The sequence below is a fragment of the Amblyomma mixtum genome, chromosome 10 (assembly GCF_055824585.1).
Source record: "Amblyomma mixtum isolate Tamu chromosome 10, ASM5582458v1, whole genome shotgun sequence".
In the NCBI taxonomy this organism is placed as follows: Eukaryota; Metazoa; Arthropoda; class Arachnida; order Ixodida; family Ixodidae; genus Amblyomma; species Amblyomma mixtum.
In genome coordinates, this window is record NC_143021.1 from 159,008,549 (window position 1) to 159,032,684 (window position 24,136).

A 24,136-nucleotide genomic window follows, 5' to 3' on the forward strand; every position below is an offset into this window, starting at 1 on the left:
ACCTACTTACTTGCTTGTTTTTCTTTTGAAGTGTTTTTTTTTTTTACTGTGTTGACAGCCGTATGTACATGTGTTTAAATTTATGCTCCCAACTTTAATTTTTGTGACTTGTAATTACTGTTCATCCCCCCCCCCCTTCCACTTTTTTAATGCCCCCTGGGGCCCTTAAAGGTAAATAAATGATGATGATGATGATTGAGACCAGCTGACAGTGGGCCCCAGTTAATTGGAATTGTTGCATAACAGCGACACTGGTCCCAGCAGTTGGGACCAATTGCCAGCCAATGCCAAGAGGGAATTTTTCCATAGCACAGCTGAAGTAATTTCAGCTGAAACCAGCTAAGACCAGTTGCCAGTTGGTTTTGTTTAGTACCAGTGGTGCTAGCTTGTCGAAGAAGAAGACAGGACGACAGCAAGTAATGTTTGAAAACACTTGATATACTTGTCCACAAGAGAGTGAATCTATGTACACACAAGACAACAGAGCAAAAGCCAGGGCATAAAATCGGTTGCCACAAATCCTCAGAAGCACACACAAAAGCACCAACTGCATTTTTACTTTCCCGGCTGTGGGGAGATTCTCTGAAAGACTAGCCTCATAACATATTGGATAGCACTGCACCACCTACTATAGGAACTATGAAACAAGTGGACAGAGCTGGTGCATGCTGGGCCAGTTTGTTCACTGCTGCTGCTTCAGAGACTGAAGGAGCAGTCCCTGCAACACAGTACAACACATGAAGAAGGAAGAGGTGCCGTGCATTCCTAGTGACAAATAACCTGGGGTAATAAGATGGCATGCATGAAATGCTGTTCACTTAGTACCGCAGTAGCGTAGAACTCAGCACGGTTCTGCCTTGGATACACTTGGATACAGCACATTTAGGGTGAGCTGTGCCACCCTAAACAGTTCAGTCAGTAGTGCTGTACATCCCCAATTTAAAATCTCTCAGCACATGCTTTGAACATGACGTTTCTCGCCATGCTCCTCAGCACACAGTGTACAGGGGGCTCTCAGTTACAATGACAATTCCAAGCAAGTCACACCTGCGATTGTTGGGGTCTCGGGGAATACTGTAAATGCACCGGGAATTAAACGTGCCAACACAGTGCCAAAAAGTGTTCTGCCCTGCGTACAAATGGGAACGTGGCAGAGGTAACAGACTCGAAAAATACCTTTGCTAAATGCTTGTAGAAAAAATTGATTCTTTCATGTCCCTGTGAGATGGCCGTGCTCAGCCTTTGCTCTTGAAACTGCTCCAGACAGTGCCGGTAAAAACTGAAATCAAACATGACAACAAATGTCTGCAGCGCCCATTAAATTCGACTGCATCCCATCTCCTCTGAACCTGACGAATATATATGGCGAATTCAGCCGTGCCTGTAGGAGTAGTGGACTGCCTATACCCTACCTCAGTAGCTCCTCATGAGAAGCTGCTCTGTCCAGCTCTAGCCTGAGTGATTGTGCCACAGCTCATCTGTCCAGCTCTAGCCTGAGTGATTAGTGGCAGGTGATCGCACGGGCCGAAGGCTATCAGAGTCCTGGACTTGGGACCCTTCCCGCGAGGGCCCGGTCTCCTAGTCAGCCTTTGTAAATAAAGTTCTTCACTACCATCACCAGTTGCTATTTCACTGCCTTAGATTGTGAACCAGTGTACAAGAGAGGGCCTTTTGTTTCTGCAGTCCCTAGGTGATGTCTGCAGAATCACTGCAGCAGGTTAGGACAGAAAACCAGGTGTTAATGTACCATCCATAATGGTAGACATGAAAAGAAAGTTTGTTGCTGAGAGTGGTCACCTTGTGTTAGCAACTGAGTGGATGACATCATAAACAGAAGTGCACACATACATGCTTTGATCATTGAACAAATGGTTGGAAGTTAATGCCCGCGATGCCTCATCCTGTCCTCGTGCACTTGTTAGTGCCACCGAGGACAAATACCAGTTTTGCAGCATTACAGAGACAAGCACACAAAGGAGCTAAGAACTTAGCAAAGGCCAAGCACAGGCCACACCGCAGGCGGTCACACTCTCTGCACCCTAAAGTGTGCTCAGTTGAGTTCGACTAGAGTTATCTACACCACCGCCTCTGCTACGACTATCCTGGTCCACAATTCAGGTCTTCAACGATAGATGACAACCAGAGTGCCCCTGAGTGGGCTGCCAGGGCAAAGTTCTGGAGCCTCGGATGACAACAAAGACGTTTTCAGCACATGCCCTGGCAAGCACGCTGCCTTTAAGCTCTTGCTTCACATCACAAGAGACTGCTTGTGAACTGCTCAGTGACGTAGCGTCACATATCACCTGGAAGTAAGACAGCTGTGTACCTGAGAAGACACTGGAATGCCATACTTGGCAGACCAACGCTCATCCCAGACATGCTACACAGCTCGCGTAGATTGGCCACTGTGCAGTGCAACCAACAGAGAAGGAAGTTCGGGGGGGAGCACTAGCAATGTTACCACAGCAGTAGAAAAGCTGGGCATTTTCTGTGCTCGTCTTTTGTGACATTTGTGCAGCGATGCGCAACAAACTACCCAGAACAAGAGTGATCACGAATGCCAGATGGGGATACAGCTTGCTAGTCTCTCTGCTGCCAATGTGCAAGGAAATAAGGATAGCAAACAAATTTCTTCCTGCAAGCAGAGGAGTAGAAAAGTACTCAAACAAGATTCAATAACTGTGCGAGGAATCAAGTGCTATTGGTACGAAATGAGACAAATGAGCCACGAACACTAAAATGAAACAATTTAGAGGAGAAACAATAAAATACCAGGCCATGTTAATCTTCAATTGAAAAGGGTCAGTGAGCACAATAATGGTGGTCCCACTTTTTCATCAGTTAATACCTTCACAATTTAGTATTGCCATTTTAAGTACACTGCGAGTATGAAATGAAATACCCATAATGCAATTCAGAAGCACCAACTCTCGTTGCACTTTTCTAAAGAAAAGGGAAAAAACTATGCGCACTTAAAAAATGCACGGATTCCTCTTACTGGAAGTATCTGAAAGCTCTCACATTAGTTATTTTTTTGGGGGGGGGAGGGGGGGGGGGGCTCAGAATTTAGTCACTATGCCCCCACCATTTCATGCAAGGAAACTAAATGGTTAAGAAATGGTGGAGCACAAAGGAAGGGACTTACAGGTGGTTAACTCAATAGATAATTTCACAATCAAAAGTAAGAATATGAATGACCAGATTTCCCAAAATGCTATACCCTTATTTAAGCTTGCATTGCTTAGTGACTGAGGCAAATGAAGATATGCCCTAGGCCATAAACTAGACCTGGTGAATTATAAAGTTTATATGCCCACCAAAGAAACAAAAATGATCGCTAAGCACGCAAAGTATTAGCTAGCCTGTGTGGAACAGCAGACTACAGTATGGACTTGTGAGTTTTCATCAGAAGTAATCGAGCCTTGACAGTCCCCACTCTAAAGAAGAAGAACTTCAAAAATAAAAAGCTGGAAATATGAAACTTTCTTTCAAAAGCAATCAAATTATGAGCTTGCATAAGATAAAAAAGAATTTGATAACTACATTCCTTAAAACAATGGCAAAGGTGCAAAAATAAACCCCAACACAAGACATTCAGTGCCCAAGAGTCAGCACCATAACCGTCTAAGAATTCAATTTTTTCAACCAGGATTGATGCTGCAACGCCTGAACAATTTTATGCCTACACCACCGAAGTTTTGATGGATGGCCTCATCATGACCTAAGTAACTGCACAATAAAAGTAATGAAAATTTTCAATAGTCACTAAAATAATATTAATAAAAAAACTGATTCCTCAACAAACTAAGCTCACTTCAGACCACCACATTATGGAAAACCAATTTTAAGACATGGCCTTTTTCTGAAGTGTTGCTGCTACATATTAAAACTTGCCCAAATGACAAGTACCACAACTGCGCATGCTAACAACAGAGTAATTACTCATAACCACCCATGCAAGCCCAACCATACGGCTACAAAGGAAAGATAAGCAGCTTTCACAGAAACTTTGTATTTGAAGAAAAATTTGTCCTGGTGTAGGAATCGAACCCAGGACCACAGCCTGTTCGGGACAGTCACTCTACTAATTAAGCTAATAAGGACGACTAACAGATGACAGGGTAAGAGAGAGTCGATTAACAACTCTTAAGTGGAAATAGTGTTGGTCCAATGTCTAAGGGAAACACCCAAGGTGAAGAAAGATTTGTAATAAGGGTGTAATTACTTTTTTATTAATAAGGGTGTAATTTCTTTTTTATTACAAATCTACTAAGCTCTGGGGGTTTTCCCTTACTATTAGACTAACCGTGCATGCTACCAAATGGCAGAACAATAAAACGACCCATCATTATGTGCTAAGCCCGCATAGCGTGCAGTGAGTGCACATACGAGCCACAATGAACTGTGGCAGTGTACACGGGTGACCGGCATAATGGCAGGGCTAACTTTTCCTGCACATACAAAGAAAGTAATAAGAAAGCCTGAAGATGCTGCATACGAACAACAAGGAATGCTTGGGGCAGTAACTGAACAAAGGCCTTGGCTGTTCTCCTCTTTTCACCCCCCCCCCCTTCTTTTCTGCTCTCAAAAAGTGCACTCGAGATGCCCCATGAAAACAGCCACCCAGGTCGCGTGCCAGAGCAGAGCCGCTTAACCCTCCAACGGACACATTGTTTTTTCTAAACTGGCACCAAAATGGTCATTTGGTACCCGTGCTGCCATATGTTGACAAAAATGAAAAACGTTTCGGATAAGCCCTTCTATCCTTAAACAGGGCAGAGAGTGTCCGAAAACATACAGCAAGCTGGACTCGTCATTAACCAGGAATGACAGTCGGCTTACGATGGTCCTGGCTTGTACAAGTACGCTAGGGGGTACTACGTCGATACTCCAGAGGTGATAGCTGCACCGACATGAAAAACGTATTAGGGTGGGAAAGTCTTTCTTCTCGAAGAAGGCAATTGCACCTTAAACTGCTGTATCAAATATTTCATAATAAAACCGGCATTCAAAAGGAAAAATATTTACACAGGCCCCATTATGTCTCTTCTCGCATTGATCACTGCTTTAAGATTTTGGAATACCGTACCAGAACTAATATGTACGCAAATTCATTTTTTGTGCGTCCTATCAGTGAATGGAATCGCCTTTCAGGTCAGCAACTGTGCTGTATGAATGAAGATGTGTTTTTTTTCATCATTGTAACCCCCCCCTGCTGGAGCGCCTTCGGGCTAAGCGGGGTATAAACTGAATAAAGAATAAATAATAAAAGAATCAACAGCTGAGCTTCAGAAACCTAAAGTCTTTTAGGTGCTTGGCATGCAAAGTGAGCTATCCCACAGGACCTGCATTCAATATGCCACAAAATATTTCCGGAGATAATTTTTTAACCAATGCACACACGCTTCAGTGAACCCAAATTATGGAAGCAGTGATGGGTGAGCAATCACACACAGGGAAAGTTTGAAACTGAAAACAAACATGGCCTCAACTGCAAAACAATTTTGTTCAACAATGCGATTGTCATTTTGGCACATTCCATCAGGATTGTTACATTTGGTTGTATATGCTATATATATATACATATAGGCTTGTGTTTCTCTAGAACTGCATACAATCGTGCTAACATGCATCATGGCATGCTATAAGGGCGTTCAGCCATTTTATGTTGATGCAGAGCTAGCAAAGCTTTTCAACATAAGCTCCCTTTTAACAAAACAGAGGTTGCATCAAAAAGATGTAATTCTTAATTATAAAGTAGTATAGCACACTTTGGGAGGAAAAGGTGATGTATTTCACAACAGCTAGCTTAAAACACATATATGTAGTCACATGGTGTGGTACTCGGAGAGCATCAAAGTCTCACTGCAGAAGGTCACTCCATCAAGCTTTATTAAAATTTGTGTGCGGAACAGAAATTAGAATCTCTCATTACACTGGTAATATTCCGCCTAAGTCTATGAATACAGGGCGGGGTGTTCAACTATAATCTCGCAATACATTTTGATCGGCTGCCTCTCGTAAACTTGGTGGATCCAGGTCCATACAACATTTATTTATTAGGCCTTCCAATTTTTAATAAGGTGGTACGATATCTGGTGTCCGTGTCCCAGTTAAATGTAACGAACTCAGTGGCGAGGAAAGTTGATTGGCCTAGCTTGCAGTATATTTTTTGTTCTGCAATGTTGGTTAATCTCAGTATAAAGCCTAACCAGCTAACTTTTTAAATACTGCCTGTGAGAAAAAGTGTCAGTTTGAAAGTTAGATCACCTGGAAAAACAGAAAGCTGAAATATTTCCAATAAGGTACCATTTACGCTGCTTCTTTTTACCAGCCTGTCGTGCCGAGTGCAAACGCTGAGACCCTTCAGGGACAGCATTCCGGAGATAAATGATTTTTCTTCTCTGACATCGTGTGTTAGGGTGCTTGAATTTTTGAATACTTTCTTTGAAGGCTGGCAAAAAATAGCTATATAAACATTACTTAAACGATCAACTAACGTTGCAGAACCAAAATCTACTACAGACTAGGCCATACGACTTCCAACACCACTGAGTTTGTTTCACTCGCCTAGGACACTCAGTATTTTCTTAAAAGCATGGCTACATTTAGCTGGGATGCCCCAGTATATTAATAGAAAAAGGGGAGTAACTTTAAAATATGCAAATATGTCATCGCGGAGAGAAACACATAATTCACACAAGAGGCAAAGTGGGTTACACACACGCACGCACGCACACACACACATTTGTTCTTTCAACTGGTTTTAACGCCAGGTCAAACGCACATATACACACATTTTTGAAACCACACACGCACGCACGCATGTAGAACAAACAGACATATAAACAGAGGAATCAAAATCCGTTAAAAGATGATGGAAAATCCCATATCAACTTAATATGCAAAAAAAAAAAAGGACAATTCTTTGCCTACCAAACTGATATAAATGTGCTCACACATTCAAGAACCTCCTGTGTAACTTGGCCGGGCTTCAAGATGATTTTCGTACGATTACTCAGCAAAGATTGTAATGATCCCGATGCAATCATTTAGGAACACTTCTGATGATCCCCGAACAATTATTTAGCTAAGAGTTTTGTATCTGGGACTGCAGATGCCGAAAATGGTGAAGATGCACCAATGAGCGGGCCAAGTGCGGTGACAAGCCACACGACAGCAAGTGGAGCGGCAGTGCTTGAAACGAGAGAGCCCTGCTTCAATCAATATGAGAGCGAATGAAGTCTTTGTTGGCACCTCACGTGCAGCTGCTTTTTTTGAAGCCAAATCAGTTGGAATAAGATGTGTTTGGTGTCTTGACTCCTTGCCGATCAATTTCCCAATTTTGCACTTCTGTTGGTTGATGTGTTTGCCATAGCAGCATGTGTTCTTGCACGGCCGGTTTCTTGCCGTCAGTGAAATCTCTTTTCATATTACTGGTTCGGATTACACGCTATCTCTCGCTACATGTACTCTGCCAACGTTCTTGATCTTATATTAAGACTGCATTACAATTGTAAGTAAACAACAGGAGCAAATTTACCAACTGGCTAAACTAAGTCAGGCCGAGCTACTGTCAAACCTGTTAAACTAGTGAATACTCAACTCCAGTCTTGCACAGGTAACTTCCAAAGCCAACTTACTCACTTGTAAACAAAATCGTGCAAATGTTAACTTTATTGCTTTCTGCAATGAGCAAACGTAACAAAGTTTTGAAATCGCTACTTCTGGAAACTAATACAGTACTCTTACAATGGCAGCTATAAATTCTGGCCCGTGCGTGGCAGAGCAGCACCTGCCTGCATGACTGGAGATGAAATCACCATGTCTACCCTTTTGGCAACCTCGACAGATGTCTGGTCACACATCACTATAAGCCAATGGGTCCTGCTGATGGCAGTTTTTCCTGGCCTTTTGAGCAATTTCTTGAAGACAAAAAAAAAGAAGATGCAAGCACCACAAAGCAGCTTACATGACTGCACAAAAAAAGCAAACAACACCCTCCATATGAATCTTAACCTCAAGATTTGGCCCCTGGGACTAAGATTCAGCTTAAATCTGATGTTGAAAGCAGTGCAGTGCTTTTAGCACCCGGAAGATGGCGCTCGGCTGCTTCAGGACGATTGCAGCGGGAGAAGGGAGATGAAGTGCGCACAGCACGCGAGTCATTAACTGCTGCCAACACTCATTTTCCGCAATTACGTAACATGCGACTGCTCTGCAGTTTCGACAAGCAGCCAGTAATGAAGTGGCCACATTTCTCTGAAGTAGATTGGCGGCTCTTTGTTTCCCTTTCTCACTTCTTTTTCAGCTGCTTTAAAAAAACGCAAGGGCAGCCTGTCTTCTGTGGAACTGAATCGCTAATAGACACAGGAGAAGAAATACAGTACAGAAGAAAGTACTGCATTGAAGCACATTCCATATGACAACAAGAAGCTTATGTCCCCTTGAAATCAAACTGCGAACTTAATTTCACTCAACCTAACAGCACGTGAAAGATGACGCACTAAGAGTGCCTGGGTACTTGGGTATTACTGTAACGCAAAACCTAACATGGTCATCTCATATCATGAACATCGCTAACGAGGATAACCGTACCCTTGGTTTCATACGGCGCAATCTACAATTTGCCACCCGATCCATCAAATCATTAGCATACATGACTTTTGACCGCCTTAACCTAGAATATGCTTCAGCAATATGGGATCCTCACCAGTCTAACCTCTCTTTAACCTTAGAAAAAATACAAAATCGGGCTATCTGTTTCATTTATTCTGATTATTCATGCTACACTAGTGTGTCTGCTTTAAAATCTAGAGCCAACTTACCCAGCCTTGAAACGCAATGAAAAATTTCTCGATTGTGCCTCTTTCATACATTTTATCATTCATCTTTAGGAGAGTCAGTCATATGACCTGCTTATCGCCTCTCAAGCCGTATTAATCACCATAAGGCCGTCTACGCCCCACCGCAAGAACTACCGCTCATTCTCGATCTTTTTTCGTCACATCATCCCGGGACTGGAATTATCTACCACAGGACGCCGTGCATCATATCAACGCCATCCATTTTAAGAACGCTAGCAGGACCATTGTTGTTTAACTGCCATGCCCATCCCTCATGTAATGCCCCATACCAGTGCCCTTTGAGGTATCAAATAATAAAAAAAAGTGTGTGTGTCATCTTTCATGCATTGCCGTCTCAGTGTCCTCTCAATCAGGAACAAGCACCAACTCACCCAACAGTCTGCCATTCTGAGGCGTGATCGTCAGTGGAAAACTGAGGAAAATAAGAGCAGAGGTTATATGTTTAAAGGCGAATTTTGCCCATACACGACTGGCCGAAGGAATTGGTTACCATGACATACCAAATGCCAGTCTGAGGTGAGGTTTCGAGCTTTTTTTTTTTGTAACACTGGCCTTGCGCAATGGTTATGTATCCCACCAAGCTCTGCAATAATCCCTGTGGGCACTGCAGGTGAGTGAGAATGAATAAATCAATAAATTCTAAACAATGAAAACGAGGTACAGAACATATAAAGTAAAACTTTCCGAACTATCTTGGGGGCAATACCTGATAATTGGTCTACAGTAAAGAAAAGAGTAAACAAGTTAAAATAATGAGAGAAAAAGTGAATTAACCACAAAGTTTACATACTTGTAGTACTAGGTTTCTGTGTGACAACTGTGCTGACCACCTGTTGGTTTCGCAACAAACTATTCATTGCAACAAGATGCAGCAGTTAGTAATCAACTATGCTAAAATACTGATGTGAAAAATTAATGTTGGTGATAAAGAAAAATCTTGACAATGCACATAAGTGCACATATGTGCCTGTGTTGTGTCTCACGTGAATCATTAGCAGTGCCTCTATCATTAAGCTTTCATGAAGCTCCATAATGCTAAACACAGGAATTCTCTACGATTCAATTCATCTGATTAGAGGACGCCAAGCAGGACTAGTATTAAAACAAGCATTCATTAAAGCAGAGAGAATAGCTGACTGGCAATTACACATAAAGCACTTTCAACTTTTGCGCACAAAGGTGAAATTTCCGTGGCTAAACATGTTGTCAGGGTTAGCAGCCAGTTTCTGGTGGATGGAAAACGCTTTTTTTTGAAGCTACGCTTTCTTTGCACAGGCAACACATGCACAGTGCGAGATATGTGACAGAAGTAGGAGGCTGCACAGCTGTCAAACGTGGTAGCCATGATGCACTGCTCTCTGTCCCCCTTACTTATAATAAAGCTGTATGAGATGTTCTCTCTCCATTTCTATTAATAAAATGAACGAAATACCGGGCAGCATATGAACTGCGTGTTCAGAGTTGTCCTTTATATTTCAGTCCAGTTATGAAGGTGTATGGTTATACTACATTTCGGTGTTCCCAACTACTGGACACTGCCATTGAAGCCCCCACTTGGCTTTGACCGACCCGTAAACTCTGCAGTTGTCTTTGTGAAAGACAAATGACGTGTGATTATTATCACTGCTCAGCTGAGCTACAATCAGACGCAAGTCTGACACTACATCCTCCCCTCTTCCCTCCTGACTGCTGCCACAAGGAAGCTGCTTATTAACACAAGTGCCCTGCCTTCTAGGTTCACCCCCCACCCCTCCATCCACTCCCCCCCCCCCGACTTTGATCTTTGCATCAACAGATTATGAAAAATAAGTAACAATAATGATTTCCATACCTAATACTACTATATATATTATAAATGTAGGGCCAGAGATAAAGTGACTGCCACTAACAACACATATGCCATAAGCCGGACACGCCTGGTGAACACTGCCATGCATTGGCACAGGAAATGGTGCTTGCCAGAGTGAATACTGCGACTTCAAAACTTTACTTCCGAGTTATAAGCATTCCGGAGTAACAACATTATGACTGTCTGATGCCTGCCAATCTGAGCCCATCTTGGCCATATGTCACTTGCATTCTGCAGCTTCTCAGACACTACAAGAGCAGCCTCAAAGAAGGCTGTGTCCAATCATTGACTTAATCATGCATACAAAATGCATGTCCATTTATATCTTATCAAGAAATCCAGATAACAATTATAATAAGGAGGTCTTCCGTGAATGGGACACACACCAATGCATTTGCACTTGATGTCCATTTGGTTGAGTGAGAGCTTTTATGTTTGCTTGTGGAATACTTTCGCAACATCAGCAACATTGTCAGCTGCAAAAGAAAGCCATGGCATAGTGATGGTGCACGCAACTTTCATAACGAGTGTGATGACGGGCTTGAACAAGAAACCAAAGATAAGAACAACTGATTCTCCTGGTCTCTTCACTGTCTAGCCATCAAGCTGTGCAATACTGCAACAATTCACACTTAAGCTATTTATACGCTACATTGAGAGGCCAGGCCATGCAAAGTGGACGGACTCATTGCTGCCCAACATGAAAATGCAACCAGAAGCTTCTGTGCAAAGAAATGGCAGAAAGACCGCCAGCGACACCTTTTTTGCGGGTAAAAAAAAAGGGTCTTGCATTTTTATCAATTTCCTAAATCTCAATCTACGCTCAAGATTCACATTTGCGGAGTGCACAGATTCCACCCTCCAGTGAACAATGCGCAACTCCGCTCCACGAACTAAGTTGTTCTTGGCTCTTTCTTAACGACTGCACACTAGTGTTCACAACTAAGCTTTGCACAAAGTCGTACAGTAGCCGGGATTAAGAACTCCTTACAATTTTCAAGGTTCACTTCTCATGATGTAGCACTGAGACAAAGACAAATAGTGATGCAACCTCAGCTCTGTCCAGTGAAACTGTGGTATGGTGGCACATAGCAGCAAACGAGTGTAAAGGTCCCCTACACTAGGGCCTTTGATTTCATGGCCCATTTTCAGCATTTGGCGAAGGGCGCACTCAAAATCATCTACAGTTGCGTGCTTAATCAGAACCTGCCAGGTGACAAATGTGAGCACCGTGAGCTAACAAAGCACTGCACCAGTGCAGAACAAAAACAAACTAAGAAACAACGTAGAGATCTGCGTACGCCCTCACACATATCATATTTCCACAGAAGTGCGATAACAGCTGCCATCATCATCATAAAAAAAAAATATGAACTGCAAAACCGCACACAGTAGAGAGCTGCACACCACACGTCTGACATGACATGCAGCCATTACAACCGCGACATGAAATTTCTCGTTTTAAAACAAAGCACGCCAAAAAGAGAGGGCTCAAGTTACATCGTGCAAATTTTATTACACAGGAATAAATAGTGTATGGGAACGCTTTGCTTCCGACACAGTTTCTGCATGTGTACCACAGGGCAGTCTAGTTGTCCACTCTGTTCTTTCTGGCCACAGAACAGGCCGAGCAAAAGGGGAAAAGGAAAAAGGAATTTGACCCTGCAACAGTTGTGGTGCTTCAGTCAGAACTTTTTATCATGTGCATGCACGTCAATACCTGAGTGGTGTCAACAAGTGCCGAAAAAGAGGACAGACAAGATTGTCACTTCACCAAAGCTACTTTGCAGCATGTCTTTTAGTGCAGCGCAAAGCCGAGGAAAAAAGCTGCCCTGAGAAGACTGCCATGCCAAAAACAGAATGTGGACTAGACTTGAAAAATCAAGCCCCCTACTTTGAGACACGGCCGGAACGACAGGTCAGGCAACAAAGGGTGTGGAACGGCTAACCATGAAATAGAGTTAAGCTCACTCAAAAGCACCATCCTTAGCTGAATCCTCTTCAAAGAGGAAACAATGGCAGAAGGAATAGAAGCCACGCAGAGTGTTAAAGTGGCTCATTTCAGAAATGTGATGTCTGGTTGTCTGTTGCAAAAGGAAAGAGATGCACGGTGTTTCCCAAGATTTCATGAGGTTCTTTCAGTAAATGCGGGCAAACTGCAATGCAGTCCTGCAGCAGTGTGCAAAAAAATGTCGCCTTGCTCTGTACTCCAACTCACAAGTTGTGTGCAATGCTGTGGAGGCCGTGGCGATCTGAACCAATCAGAACGGCATGCACTGCAAGATGTGTTCCTCTGCACCCTTTACCCTGTGGCCAGTGGCTCCATCACTTAGAAGGAAAGAGCACCAGTGTGCGTGCGGGAAACTCGGCCAAGTTGGCAGACACCACGTTTACGAATGGTAACACACCGCTTCGCAGCAGGCCTTCGCAGTGCTGTGTTTGTGCAGACTTTCGCTGTTATTTTGAGCAGTGAATGAAACACTGTACTTTCGAAACACCATCCTCAACTACCTTTCCAATTACTGCAATAATTGTTTAAAAAATAGTTCTGCTCAAATATTTGAGTGACTATATGCTGCCTTATTTAGCCCTGATTGGATGAAGAAGCTATATCTCTCACAGCGCTGCAAACAACTTGCGAGATGAATTACAAACGCATGGCTCGCCAAACGGGGATGCCCACAGTTTCACCAAGCGGTGCATCCTTGAACCTTAGCAGCAGATTCAACGAGAAGGCAGATTTCGCAAAAGTGTCCACGCATAAAAACGATAACTGCCCAGTACACACGAGTTCACAATGTACCCGGTGGTATGACCAATCAAAAGCTGCTCCAATAAAGAGCTAGGTGATGTTGGTTCCGATCAGCTAAATGTATTATACTGGCTCTGGAATCTACAATACTGCTCCATTTCCATGAGACAAGAAGGCACATGAGCCGATTAATTTATAAAGATTTTCCACTGTGCTTCCTTTCTTTTACTTCATCACAGCAACGCTGACTAGCTCAGACATAAATGCACCAGATGAAAAACAAGACCAGCAGCGCACCAATATGCACTCCCAGCTGGCTCTTTGAGGCTGTAGGAAAAAAAAAAGAAAGCTTGGTTCATGCCTTTGCCATTCGAAACAATCGCAGCACAACAGGCTTCGAATACTGTAGGGCTACCACGTCTAACCACGGACTCGGCTAAATCAGTGGGGGGCAGAGACTCGTAGGAACTAGCTACAACCACACACAAAGTGTGGCTTTCAGGGTTCTCCAGTAGCTCAAGGCATGCACAACATGCTCTCAGGGTGGAACACAAGGGCAACACAATAATTCAAGAGGTAAGAAATAAACAACAAAGTAACAACAATAGTAGGCACTGCAAAGCCTACTTCCTAGGCTCTTCTCGCAGGTGCTGTTTGCTCCTGAGAGGAGCCTCAAAGCCTGTATCAGTACGTTGCAGAGATACACTGCTCCAAAGTAAATGCACACTGTTAAACAACACAAAAACTGCTTGTGAACCTCAGAGGACAAGGCGCAGCTTGCACGCAGCCCAGATAGTCAGCCACTTCAAACTCGCATGCTCACAGCCTCTGGATCAACAATTGCAGTTTCTGCTCACTAATTAAGCACTTAGAAATGAAACACCTCAATGACTAGAATACGTGTTAGCAAACAATCAAGACTCCAGTCTCCCTCCTGCTCCACATGCACCTGAGAAAGAGACGCACCTTTTCAGTTTTCACCACAGTAACATTCAACGCGGTGCTCATTTAACAACAATCCTTATAAGCCTCTGGGCCATTTTACATCAAAACGCACAACAAAATTCAAAACACCAAAACTGGCCAGATTTGGCCTGTTTCATGAAAGGTAACTTAGGAACTGCGAACGTCAGAGGAGTGAAGTGTTAGTAGTCAAGAGCCAGAGCCCTTCAGTGTCAAGATACTTTTCCAGCATTGCTGTGGTCTTTCAGATCCTTCAACAAAACTTAGTGCTGGGCTAGTTGGGAGGACATAGTTGAAACTTGGTTCAGCGCAAAAGACGAACACAAAGAAAGGAAACAACACACACGGAGTGCTTCAAAGAAGCAAAGGTTTTAGGCAGGAGTAAAAGCAGAAAAGCAAGAGGTCTTTTGGAGGCCTTTCATATTCATAAAAAGTCTCGCCAGTGCATCAGCAACCCTTCCATAAGTTTGTACTCGGCTGAGCGCATGTTTTCGGACAACGTCATATAACGTCATGTAACATCCTGGCAAGTTTCTTTGCTTGTCTGTAGATACTTGAAGTTTTTCTTCTTACCCCATCCATATCTTTTCCTTTTGTCATTTTCATGTTCAGAGTTAAAAAAAAAACGCTCCGTATGTGTCGTTTCCTTTCTTTGTGTTCATCTTTTGTGCTGAACCAAGTTTCAGATCCTGTTGTGAGGCTTGGGTCTATGTAAAAGGTGCCGGCACGTACTGAGAAACACACTGGGAGTGTCAAAAATACAGCCACTTCCCTCATACCACGAATCGCCCATGATCACCCCACTTAGCCACTGCAAGCTGCCACAACTTGATGGGGAAGGCGTCCCAGGGTAGGTGGAACATCATCACACCATGGAAACGGTTCGGCTCCAAGAGAGAGGTAGCTGCTGCTGGAAGTGCGTATCTTTTCATTTTTTTTAATGCGGCACCATTTAGGTTGTTGTCTCACAAAATATTTCTGGCTTCCCTGTCACGAAATTCCCTGACTGGTCAGGAGCGCTGTGACGTCATCACCACCGCCAAATTTTTAAAATCTGAGAACTAGAATGTTCCAGTAACTAATCCACTCCACTAATCAACCTTAATCCACCCAAATAATCCCCACAAATGCACCTGACTTCACAACTCATCCCCCTTAATCCACCTTAATGCACCCACTAATCCTCATGGATACATTTTAATCCAATTTCTGGGGTGAGCCTTCCAAGATTTTGATGGTCCTTTGGAATTTTTGGGGGTGGGTCCAAATTCCAAATGCTATCCCATTTTCAATTCTTTAAGAATGTAGTTAAGAAGACTCCCCCCCCACCCAAGTTTTTTTTCACTACCACCTATCACCGACTGTGGTGGTAAGTCAAGTGCTGAAAAGAGCTCTTCACCACAAAGGCTGTGCCAATCACTCACATCCCCACAGCAATGCAACAAACTTATATTAGCAATCGCGGTGAGGATTGTGCTAGAAACTTCCTTTACAAACATCCTACGCTGCTGGCCACATCAGTGTGTCGTGCAACGCTTTCAAGCACAAACGTTTGTCAGTGCTCGGCTACAGCAAACAAAGCAGAACAGGAAGATAGTAACGAGCTCAAAGCCTCCAAAAACCTCCGAAGTAAAACAAAAACAACTGTATGTGAACATCAGGTCAACAATAAAAAAAAAAGTGAAATAACAACTAAATGCCACACTATGGAGATTAAAAAGCCAGGAAAAGCCCATGCACTGCACCATCACAACAAGTTTGTGAGCCAGTGTGGCAGGCCCCACAAGACCACAATGGTACACAGTCATGAGCACCAGCTGCTTGGTGGCGTCTTAGAGTGCATTTCATTGCACTCCATTCCTTGGCAGAAATGCAAAGGTCTCACATCCAATCACATTTCCTCCGCTTGTTCACAAGTTTACAAGAGAAGCCCGCAGAATTATGACTATATGTGACTGGTTACTTTGTCCCCTCAAAGAGGGCTTCACCTGAAGGGCGACACGCCTTTTCCGACAGCTATGTCAGGCGGATGTTTGTGCTGCAATGCTCCAACTCCCCAGGAAGCCCTGCCACAAATTTTCCCTCGAATGTGGTCTGTAGCACCGCATCAATGCAGGACTTCAGGGCTGCATTCTTAGAACTTTGGTTCTTGACGTCAGATGTGCAGCCCCAGAGGAAGACAAATGCACACCTAGGGTCTGTGCAGCTGCCTTCCATCTGCACCAGAATCAAACTACCCGCAGTTTTCCTCTTCTTCTTCTTCTCTCTTTTTTTCTTTTGGCTCAATATGAGCTGGAACAGTTTGGCTCGGCTTGATCATCAGCCAAACACAGACCCACAAAATGCTACTGTTAAAAGACCGAAGTTATGCGAATCAGAAGTGACTCCATGCCAGCACACATCGTTACTCAGGTCGGAGATGTTTGTATCACCCATGGGTGGAGTGAGAGCAGGTACGGTTTGGCAATGCCCTCAGCTGGAAGTGACCATGGGTGATGAGGTGTCAGCAGGAAGAGGAGGAGGAGTGGTCACTGCAGTGGCGGCGGTGAGAGCAGCAGCCAGGGAAGCGGCAGCCCCTGTTTGGCGGCCATCACACAAAGCACTCCAGCTTGGCACACAGCTTGTATTCCAACTCGGCCGTGTTGTACAACTCGAGGCCCTGCACAGCAGCAACGACCACTCAGCACTCGCTGACGACCCATGCCGGTGGCAAGGGCGGATTTATGGGCCACGCTTGTAGGACCAGTCCCATCTGAGCCACGCATTTAATCAATTTCTTTTGGCTGAAAGATCGGGTTCTGCATGGTTTTGCTACTTAAAGGTGCACTGAAGAGCAATCTGAACTCGTATTTTTACTGCTGTAACTCGATCTACACATTCCGAGCATTCTTGTTACTTTGAATTATTGCTCTGTGCAGCCAATTTCCTTAATTTCAATCGGATGAACGTCAGGCTCCCGCCTTTTTTTTTTTTTAATTCCCCGCAAACGGTGGGAGGTGTCTACCAACCTTTCAGCCAGTCCCGTGGCGGCTTGCCGCTCTGCCATCGGTGGAGTGATACGTAGTGGTCGGTGAAAGCAAAGAGTTCACGCACATTTTAATTTCTGTGGGCCTAATTCGCAGCTATGTAGTCTATGACTAGACCTATTTATTCAAGGAAACCTAAAAAATAAAATAAAAGCGAAAGCAAAGTCACCACATGACTGCCTGAAAGGCACTCCATGCGTTGGTTGACTCCTCCCACCGTATGCGGGGAATTAAAAAAAAAAAAGGGGGCGGGAGCCGGACGTTACCCCGATTTAATTACGGAAACCGGCCGCACAGGGCAATAAATCCAAGTTTCTAAGAATGCTCGGAATGTGTAGATCGAGTTCCCGTGGCAAAAAGACGATATCAGATTCCTCTTCAGTGCACCTTTAAGATTTGCTGCTTGATGGGGGAAACCGCCCCAGGGAAAAAAGCAGCAGCACTCACGTTGTCGATTTCCCGCTGCAGGTCGTGGAGCTGCTTCTCGTGGACCTTCTTGAGGCGCTCGCGTTCCTTGCTCTGCTTCAGTGCTGCCGACTTGCGCTCCTCAATGAACTTCTTGGTGTTGTTGCTGTTCTTCTCACGCAACCGCCTGCACCCAGGGGGCCAGCGTATAAGCACCACCGGCTGGAAACTGGTTAATGTACTAACTTCAACTGGTTTAAAACGCAACCAGCAGGAAGTCTGCTGCTTCACTGCTGACTGAAGTGACCCTGAGAGTGCACAACTGACGTTTCTGATGGTTGAAGTAGCCCAAGTAGGGCAGTAGCTGGTTTTGCATTGGGATCTTAGTTATCGAGCAAATCTGCTGGCTTTCTGTTGGTCCAAGTGGTTCCAGTAAAGCATTAACTAGATTTCTATTGTAATTATTTTAATGTTTATTTCAATTTTGTAATAGATTTCTGTAGCAATTACTTTTCGAGAAAGAAATTACTAATGCATGCATGTCATTTCTTTTGTTTTCTGTCAATTAAAAGACATATTGTTTCCTTGCTTCTGTGATGCTGTCAATTGTATAAGGCTTGGTTTAGTTTATGGGGTTTAACGTCCCGAAGCAACTCGGGCTATGAAGGATGCCGTAGTGGAGGGCTCCGGAAATTTCAACCACCTGGGGTTCTTTAACGTGCACTGACATCGCACAGTACACGCGCTTCTAGAATTTTGCCTCCATCGAAATTTGACCACCGCGGCCGGGAAAGTGAGGGCCTGCAGCTTAGTCAAGCTGTCGATTTTACTGCTGGCCTCCCATGTCATGTATTTATACGGCGCCAATAAAGCCTTACTATTAAAGCAGTCTTAACTGTGTGGGCATCTCCCACCTAAGAGCGACTGGTTCGCAATGGTGATACAAGCGGCTGTACGTCATATTATTTAAAGTGGGTGCTGATGAAATGAGTACTCGTGATGAAATGGCCGGTGCGCGCTCCTTTTGCAGTGGCCTGTGTCGGCTTCAGCACCCAGAAAGCGGAGCAAAACATACTGTAAATAAGCCTCTCCCTGTTCCCAACAATATTATTCCTCCAAGAGCCGTTTTCTTGGCTACCGAAGCACATATGAGCTGCCGAAGACATAGGTGCGCATTGGCAGTGTTGACATATCTCATTTACTTGTGTAATATGCACCCTCACATAATTTGCGGTCCCTTAATTTATAACCCAGGCTTATAAAAAAAATTCCCCTTGCATACTTTACACTACCTCGGCATGCATGTCATCATCATCATCAGCCTGACTACACCCACTGCAGGGCAAAGGCCTCTCCCATGTCTCTCCAATTAACCCTGTCCTTCACCAGTTGTGGCCACTGTATCCCCACAAACTTCTTAATCTCATACGCCCACCTAACTTCTTGCCGCCCCCTGCTACTCTTGCCTTCTCTTGGAATCCACTCCGTTACCCTTAGGGACCAGCGGTTACCTTGCCTTCGCATTACATGCCCTGCCCAAGCCCATTTCTTCCTCTTGATTTCAACTAGGATGTCATTAACCCGTGTTTGTTCCCTCACCCACTCCGCCCTCTTCCGATCTCTTAAAGCTACACCTATCATTTTTCTTTCCATAGAAAAATGGAAAGACATGCATGTGGGCATACGCAAGACACACTTGAGAAGATTGGCGCATCCACATCGGCGTATGTGGCTGCAAACGATACAGGTGTGCAGGGACGAATTGTGTGCCGCTGACCGAGCCAACTCGCGCTAGTGGTTGCTGGTTGGTGGCAGTTGTGTGCGTGCCAGAATCTGAAACTATCAAACCATTTGCTATTCGCTTTGCCACTAGTCAACCGGGCTGCAAGTGAAGGGTGCCATTTTATCGCCTGTTCTCTCCATTTGCCTCTCACTGATGGCTTCTTGACTGCACTGTTGCGTGTTTATTGCTTTGATGAGCATGCACCATCATGCTGACCCACGGGGAACTACATAGCGCGGGGCATGGCAGGATGGGGTGTGCGTCTTATATTTGGAGTCAACTTTTTTTTGACCAGCAAGGGGTGCGAGTTGGGGTTTGACATATAGGTGGCAATATCCAGTATGCATTGCATGTTATGACCTTTGCAGTGTTTTTAGGACATGTTCACAAAATTTTTGCCTACTTTTTGCGTCCCCTTTTTCAAGCCTTAATTCAAAGAAAAAAACCTTGCAAATTATGCGAGTAAATATGGTATTCAGTTGCCGTATGTTTATTTGGCCACATGGTAGACGCTAGGTGCACATTTTGCTCCTGCAAATCACATCAGCAACACACTAAATGCCGGCTATGTTGTCTTCAGTACACACCGCACACTCTCTCTCTCTCTCTCTCTCTCACTCACTCACTCACTCACTCACTCACTCACTCACTCACTCACTCACTCACTCACTCACCCACCCACCCACCCACCCACCCACCCACCCACCCACTCACTCACTCACTCACTCACTCACTCACTCACTCTCACTCACTCACTCACTCACTCACTCACTCATTTACCCTAAGGGCCCTTTCGGGCATTACATAGGGGGGGAATACAACTGTTCAACATTGGTTTTATATGCACATGAACAAAAAAACGCTTACAAGGTAATCATAGAATATATAAAAGGAAAAAATGTAGGAAGAAATAAACTAATTTGGAACCTGTGCACCTATACAATAGATATATATAGATTTAGTCAGCCCATTGGCATGTGACTGTTGCAACTGAGATTACTTGCTGCTATAAGAAGCAGAAGCGATAGCAAAGACACTGCTTGACTTTGCTATTACGAGGTTCAGCTGTAGAAGCTAACGTGACAATGGAGCTTGAAGCCGACGAGCGTGACAAACGTACTGCCCTCGCACACCTCCTCAGCATGACATGTGATCAGAGCAGAGGTGCTGGTCACAGCTGCCAACAGTTGCACAACACGGTGCACAGCAGCAGTGCAGCTGTCAAGCAGCTCATCAGGCTGCCCGTCCAATGGCTCACCGTTCTCGCTCAGCCTTGTTGCGCAGGGTCTTGTCGCTGGACACCTCGCGTGCGGTCTCCACCGACACCTTGGCCTGCTTGGTCTTCATCTCCTTGTTCTCCCTGCAGGGGGCGAGTGTGTACAATGTTAGTGCTTCCCTCAGCTGCACGGAATTAATTGCCCTCACAACTCACCACCCTGTATCCTCGAGAACACCCTTCTTTTGCATCCATCTAGCACCTAGGGGGGTGCATCAACAACGGCCGCTCCATTGGGGAATCACAGCGTTTTTCCTTTCAGATTACTAAACACTGGCAAGCAGGCTATTCATCCGCATTCAGCCAGAACATGCATACAGTAAGTACATCAGCTTCGCATCAAGTCTCTTCTTACCAATTTCAGACCAGTTCACCAACTCGGGAGATGAAAGATAATCACCTGACTTTCACACAAAAACAGTGGAAACTTCACGAAGGACGCAGAAAGGAGAATAGATAGGAATAGATGTAGTATTTTCAGCCCCGGATCGTCTGTCAGGCCTGTGCAAGTGTGTAAACCAGATGGGTCGCAGTTACGTTGGCTGCACCACGAATCATCGCGATCGGTTTGTTTCCTGTGCTCAAGGCGTAGTCAACTCTATTCCCTTGTCTTGTGGTCATGCTTACGTAGGACAAACCGGCAGATGCCTTAACAAAAGACAGTCAGAACACAAATACAATGAAAGCACACGAGCCTCAGGCCATCTGGGCGTTCACTGCCGCAATTGTAAATGCACTCCTCTCTGGAGTGACCCGAGCGTGCTGAGCAGGTGCAGTGACGAAATCACGCGAGAGATGACTGAAGCCAAAAAAATCGCAAGCCTAAAAGACAGCTGCGTCAGCACTCCATCCGTAGCCCTTCTGGATAAGGAATTTCGTTTCCTTGCGACAGCTCAGCAGTCTTGATTTCCTGCTCGTTTCCTGCTGCGATTGTCTATGATTCATGTCTCATCCTTCTTGTTGTTTTTGATGCCTTGAGTATATTTACCGATGTGTCAGAGCAATTAAAATTTCAGTTGTTAGTCAGCGCCTGTGTCTCGTCTCCCGTTTCTGTGTCCTTCGTGAAGTTTGCGCTGTTTTCGTGTGATGGAAAACCAACTAGCTCGTGATGTGTTCTTCAAGTTCATCTGTCTTTGTAAGTTGCATGCAGTATACCCAAGTGCCCTGTCATCTGCTTCACGTGTCATTGTGTACCATTGTGTAATGAAGCGTTATTTCTTTTAGTGATTAGACCACCAGAGAAGTTGCTGAGGCCTTCCATACTATCAGGAAATCTAATGGATCCATTAGCAAACCACCTTTTGTTTCACGTTTAAGAGAAATGGCCTTGCTTCAGAAAAGATAGCATGTCCGGCGGGTACAATACGTGCTGTAGTAAAATGGCAGTTTGGGCGAGTTGGTTATGCATCTTGTAATAAAAACAGCGCATGGGCACAGGACCAGAACGGAGAGAAGACACACACGGCACTCATGCAGAAACCGTGTCAAATGTTTTAGATTGTTTTGTAAAGAACGGGTGTGGACAAAAATTTACGCATGAAATTCCTCAGCATAACGCACTGCAATTTTTGGACTTACTGCTGGTCTTTGAAAAAGACCACGTGTGCTGGCAATACTCCCCTCGGAGCGAGAAGCCTCTGCTGAACTATTGGTCTTGCCACTCGAAACTAGTAAAAAACGGGATCGTAACCGGGTGCATGAGTATGGCGTTAAAGAAATACTGTTCTCAGAAAATGAAGACTAGCCTCTGCGCCCAGGTACACCGCTGTAAGCAGGCCGGTTTCCCGGACTCAGGTCTTCTGTCGTGTGTGGAAAAGATCCTGAAAAAATTGAAAACCCCTGAACGTGACTCTGAGCAGCGCTCCAGTCCGGACGATAGAACAAAAAATATAGCTGTAATGCCATACGTCCATTCCCTTTCACACAGATTTAAGAAAGTGGGGGCCAAGAATGGTGTCAACGTTGTGTTCTCGGCTCCTAATAAGGTAGACAAGGTGGAGGCAGCTGTTCAAAGGAAGAGAGATGGAATAGATGATATGCGAAATTGCTTGGCGGTCTGGCAACACCGCACCCACAACTTCCGGTTTCCATCTTGCCTCGGTCGAGCTTGTCGAGCTGGTGCATCGTTTGCTATGCGTACTTTCTTCTTGCGAGTGGAATTTCAACAGGCAAGCTTCAGCTGCTGCGTTGTTTTCACAGCTGATTTTTGGACCAAATGTAGGTGCTTTCAATAAGCGCCAGCTTACTCCTATCGCGTCCTCAGCTTCGCTTGAAGTCTGGCGCTGATGATCGCAATAATCGGCACTCGAAAGTGGGTTGGAAAGTCGAACCGTGACCGTGTGCTGTTGTCGTTTTAATGCTCGCATTAAAACGACCAGTTCAAGCATCACACATTATCGTGGCTATTTTATTACCAGGTGGACGCGAATTCATCTGGTAGGGTAGCGAGCGGTTATTTTGCGGTGAGCGCGCACGTGTGTTGACAAACTTCTGTGACAGTGCGAACTTTCGTTCGCGCCGACGCCACGAGCTTCGTGCATTGCAGTATAATCACACAAGACCCTCGACCAGCTGCGTAATTCGATTCCTTTACTGTAATGTGCAATGCGCATCCGCGGTTTTCAACGTCACCGTTTCAGAGCCCGGCGTCGGTTGATTTTCGCCACAATTCGTTGAAACCGCGTCCTGCTTAAGACGCAGTCAGTCGACATTAACAAGAGGAAAGTAGGCATGCACATATAATTCAAAATATTGTAAGCAAGGACGCAGCTTTTTTTTTTTCAGATAAGCACTGAGCCACCGCGGCGGCTTGATTAGAGAAAGATGCTACAGCTGTAGGTGCATGCACAGACTCGATACGCTGGTCAAGCTGTGTGTGCAGGGGCGAAATTAGCATGTTCGGTTGCTTCCGAAACTTAGTTAGCTTACTCCCAAACTTGGACAAATGGCTTTGTTGCGAAGCAAGCTGTTGAAGCTTGCCACAACGATAATAAAATCAGATGGCCTGAAGCGTTTTTAGAACACTGTTGCAGGAACTTTCTAGCTTAGAAATGCGTCCCTCCGTCATAATAAAGTAGCTATATTATTCGCTTCTTTTTTTTTTTTAGGTTTTCACGCCGCAGATATCGAAGGTATAGAAATCCTCAAGAAATAAAGCATTCACACCTCAGTTTTTATACGTAGGGTGTATTGCTTCACAAAGCTCCTTAACGCGC

General features: G+C 44.7%; 1 protein-coding gene across 1 annotated transcript in view; it reads right to left on the reverse strand.

Moving 5' to 3' along the window:
- Positions 1-417: 417 nt before the first annotated feature.
- The window catches only part of LOC149327499 (1-phosphatidylinositol 4,5-bisphosphate phosphodiesterase-like), a 129,864-nt gene continuing 106,145 nt past the window's right edge, over positions 418-24,136 (reverse strand). Inside the window, 3 exon segments of the mRNA XM_089563975.1 lie at positions 418-17,090; positions 17,905-18,049; positions 20,904-21,005. Of these exon segments, the coding sequence (XP_089420101.1) occupies positions 17,022-17,090; positions 17,905-18,049; positions 20,904-21,005 (316 nt within the window). The 3' untranslated portion in view covers positions 418-17,021.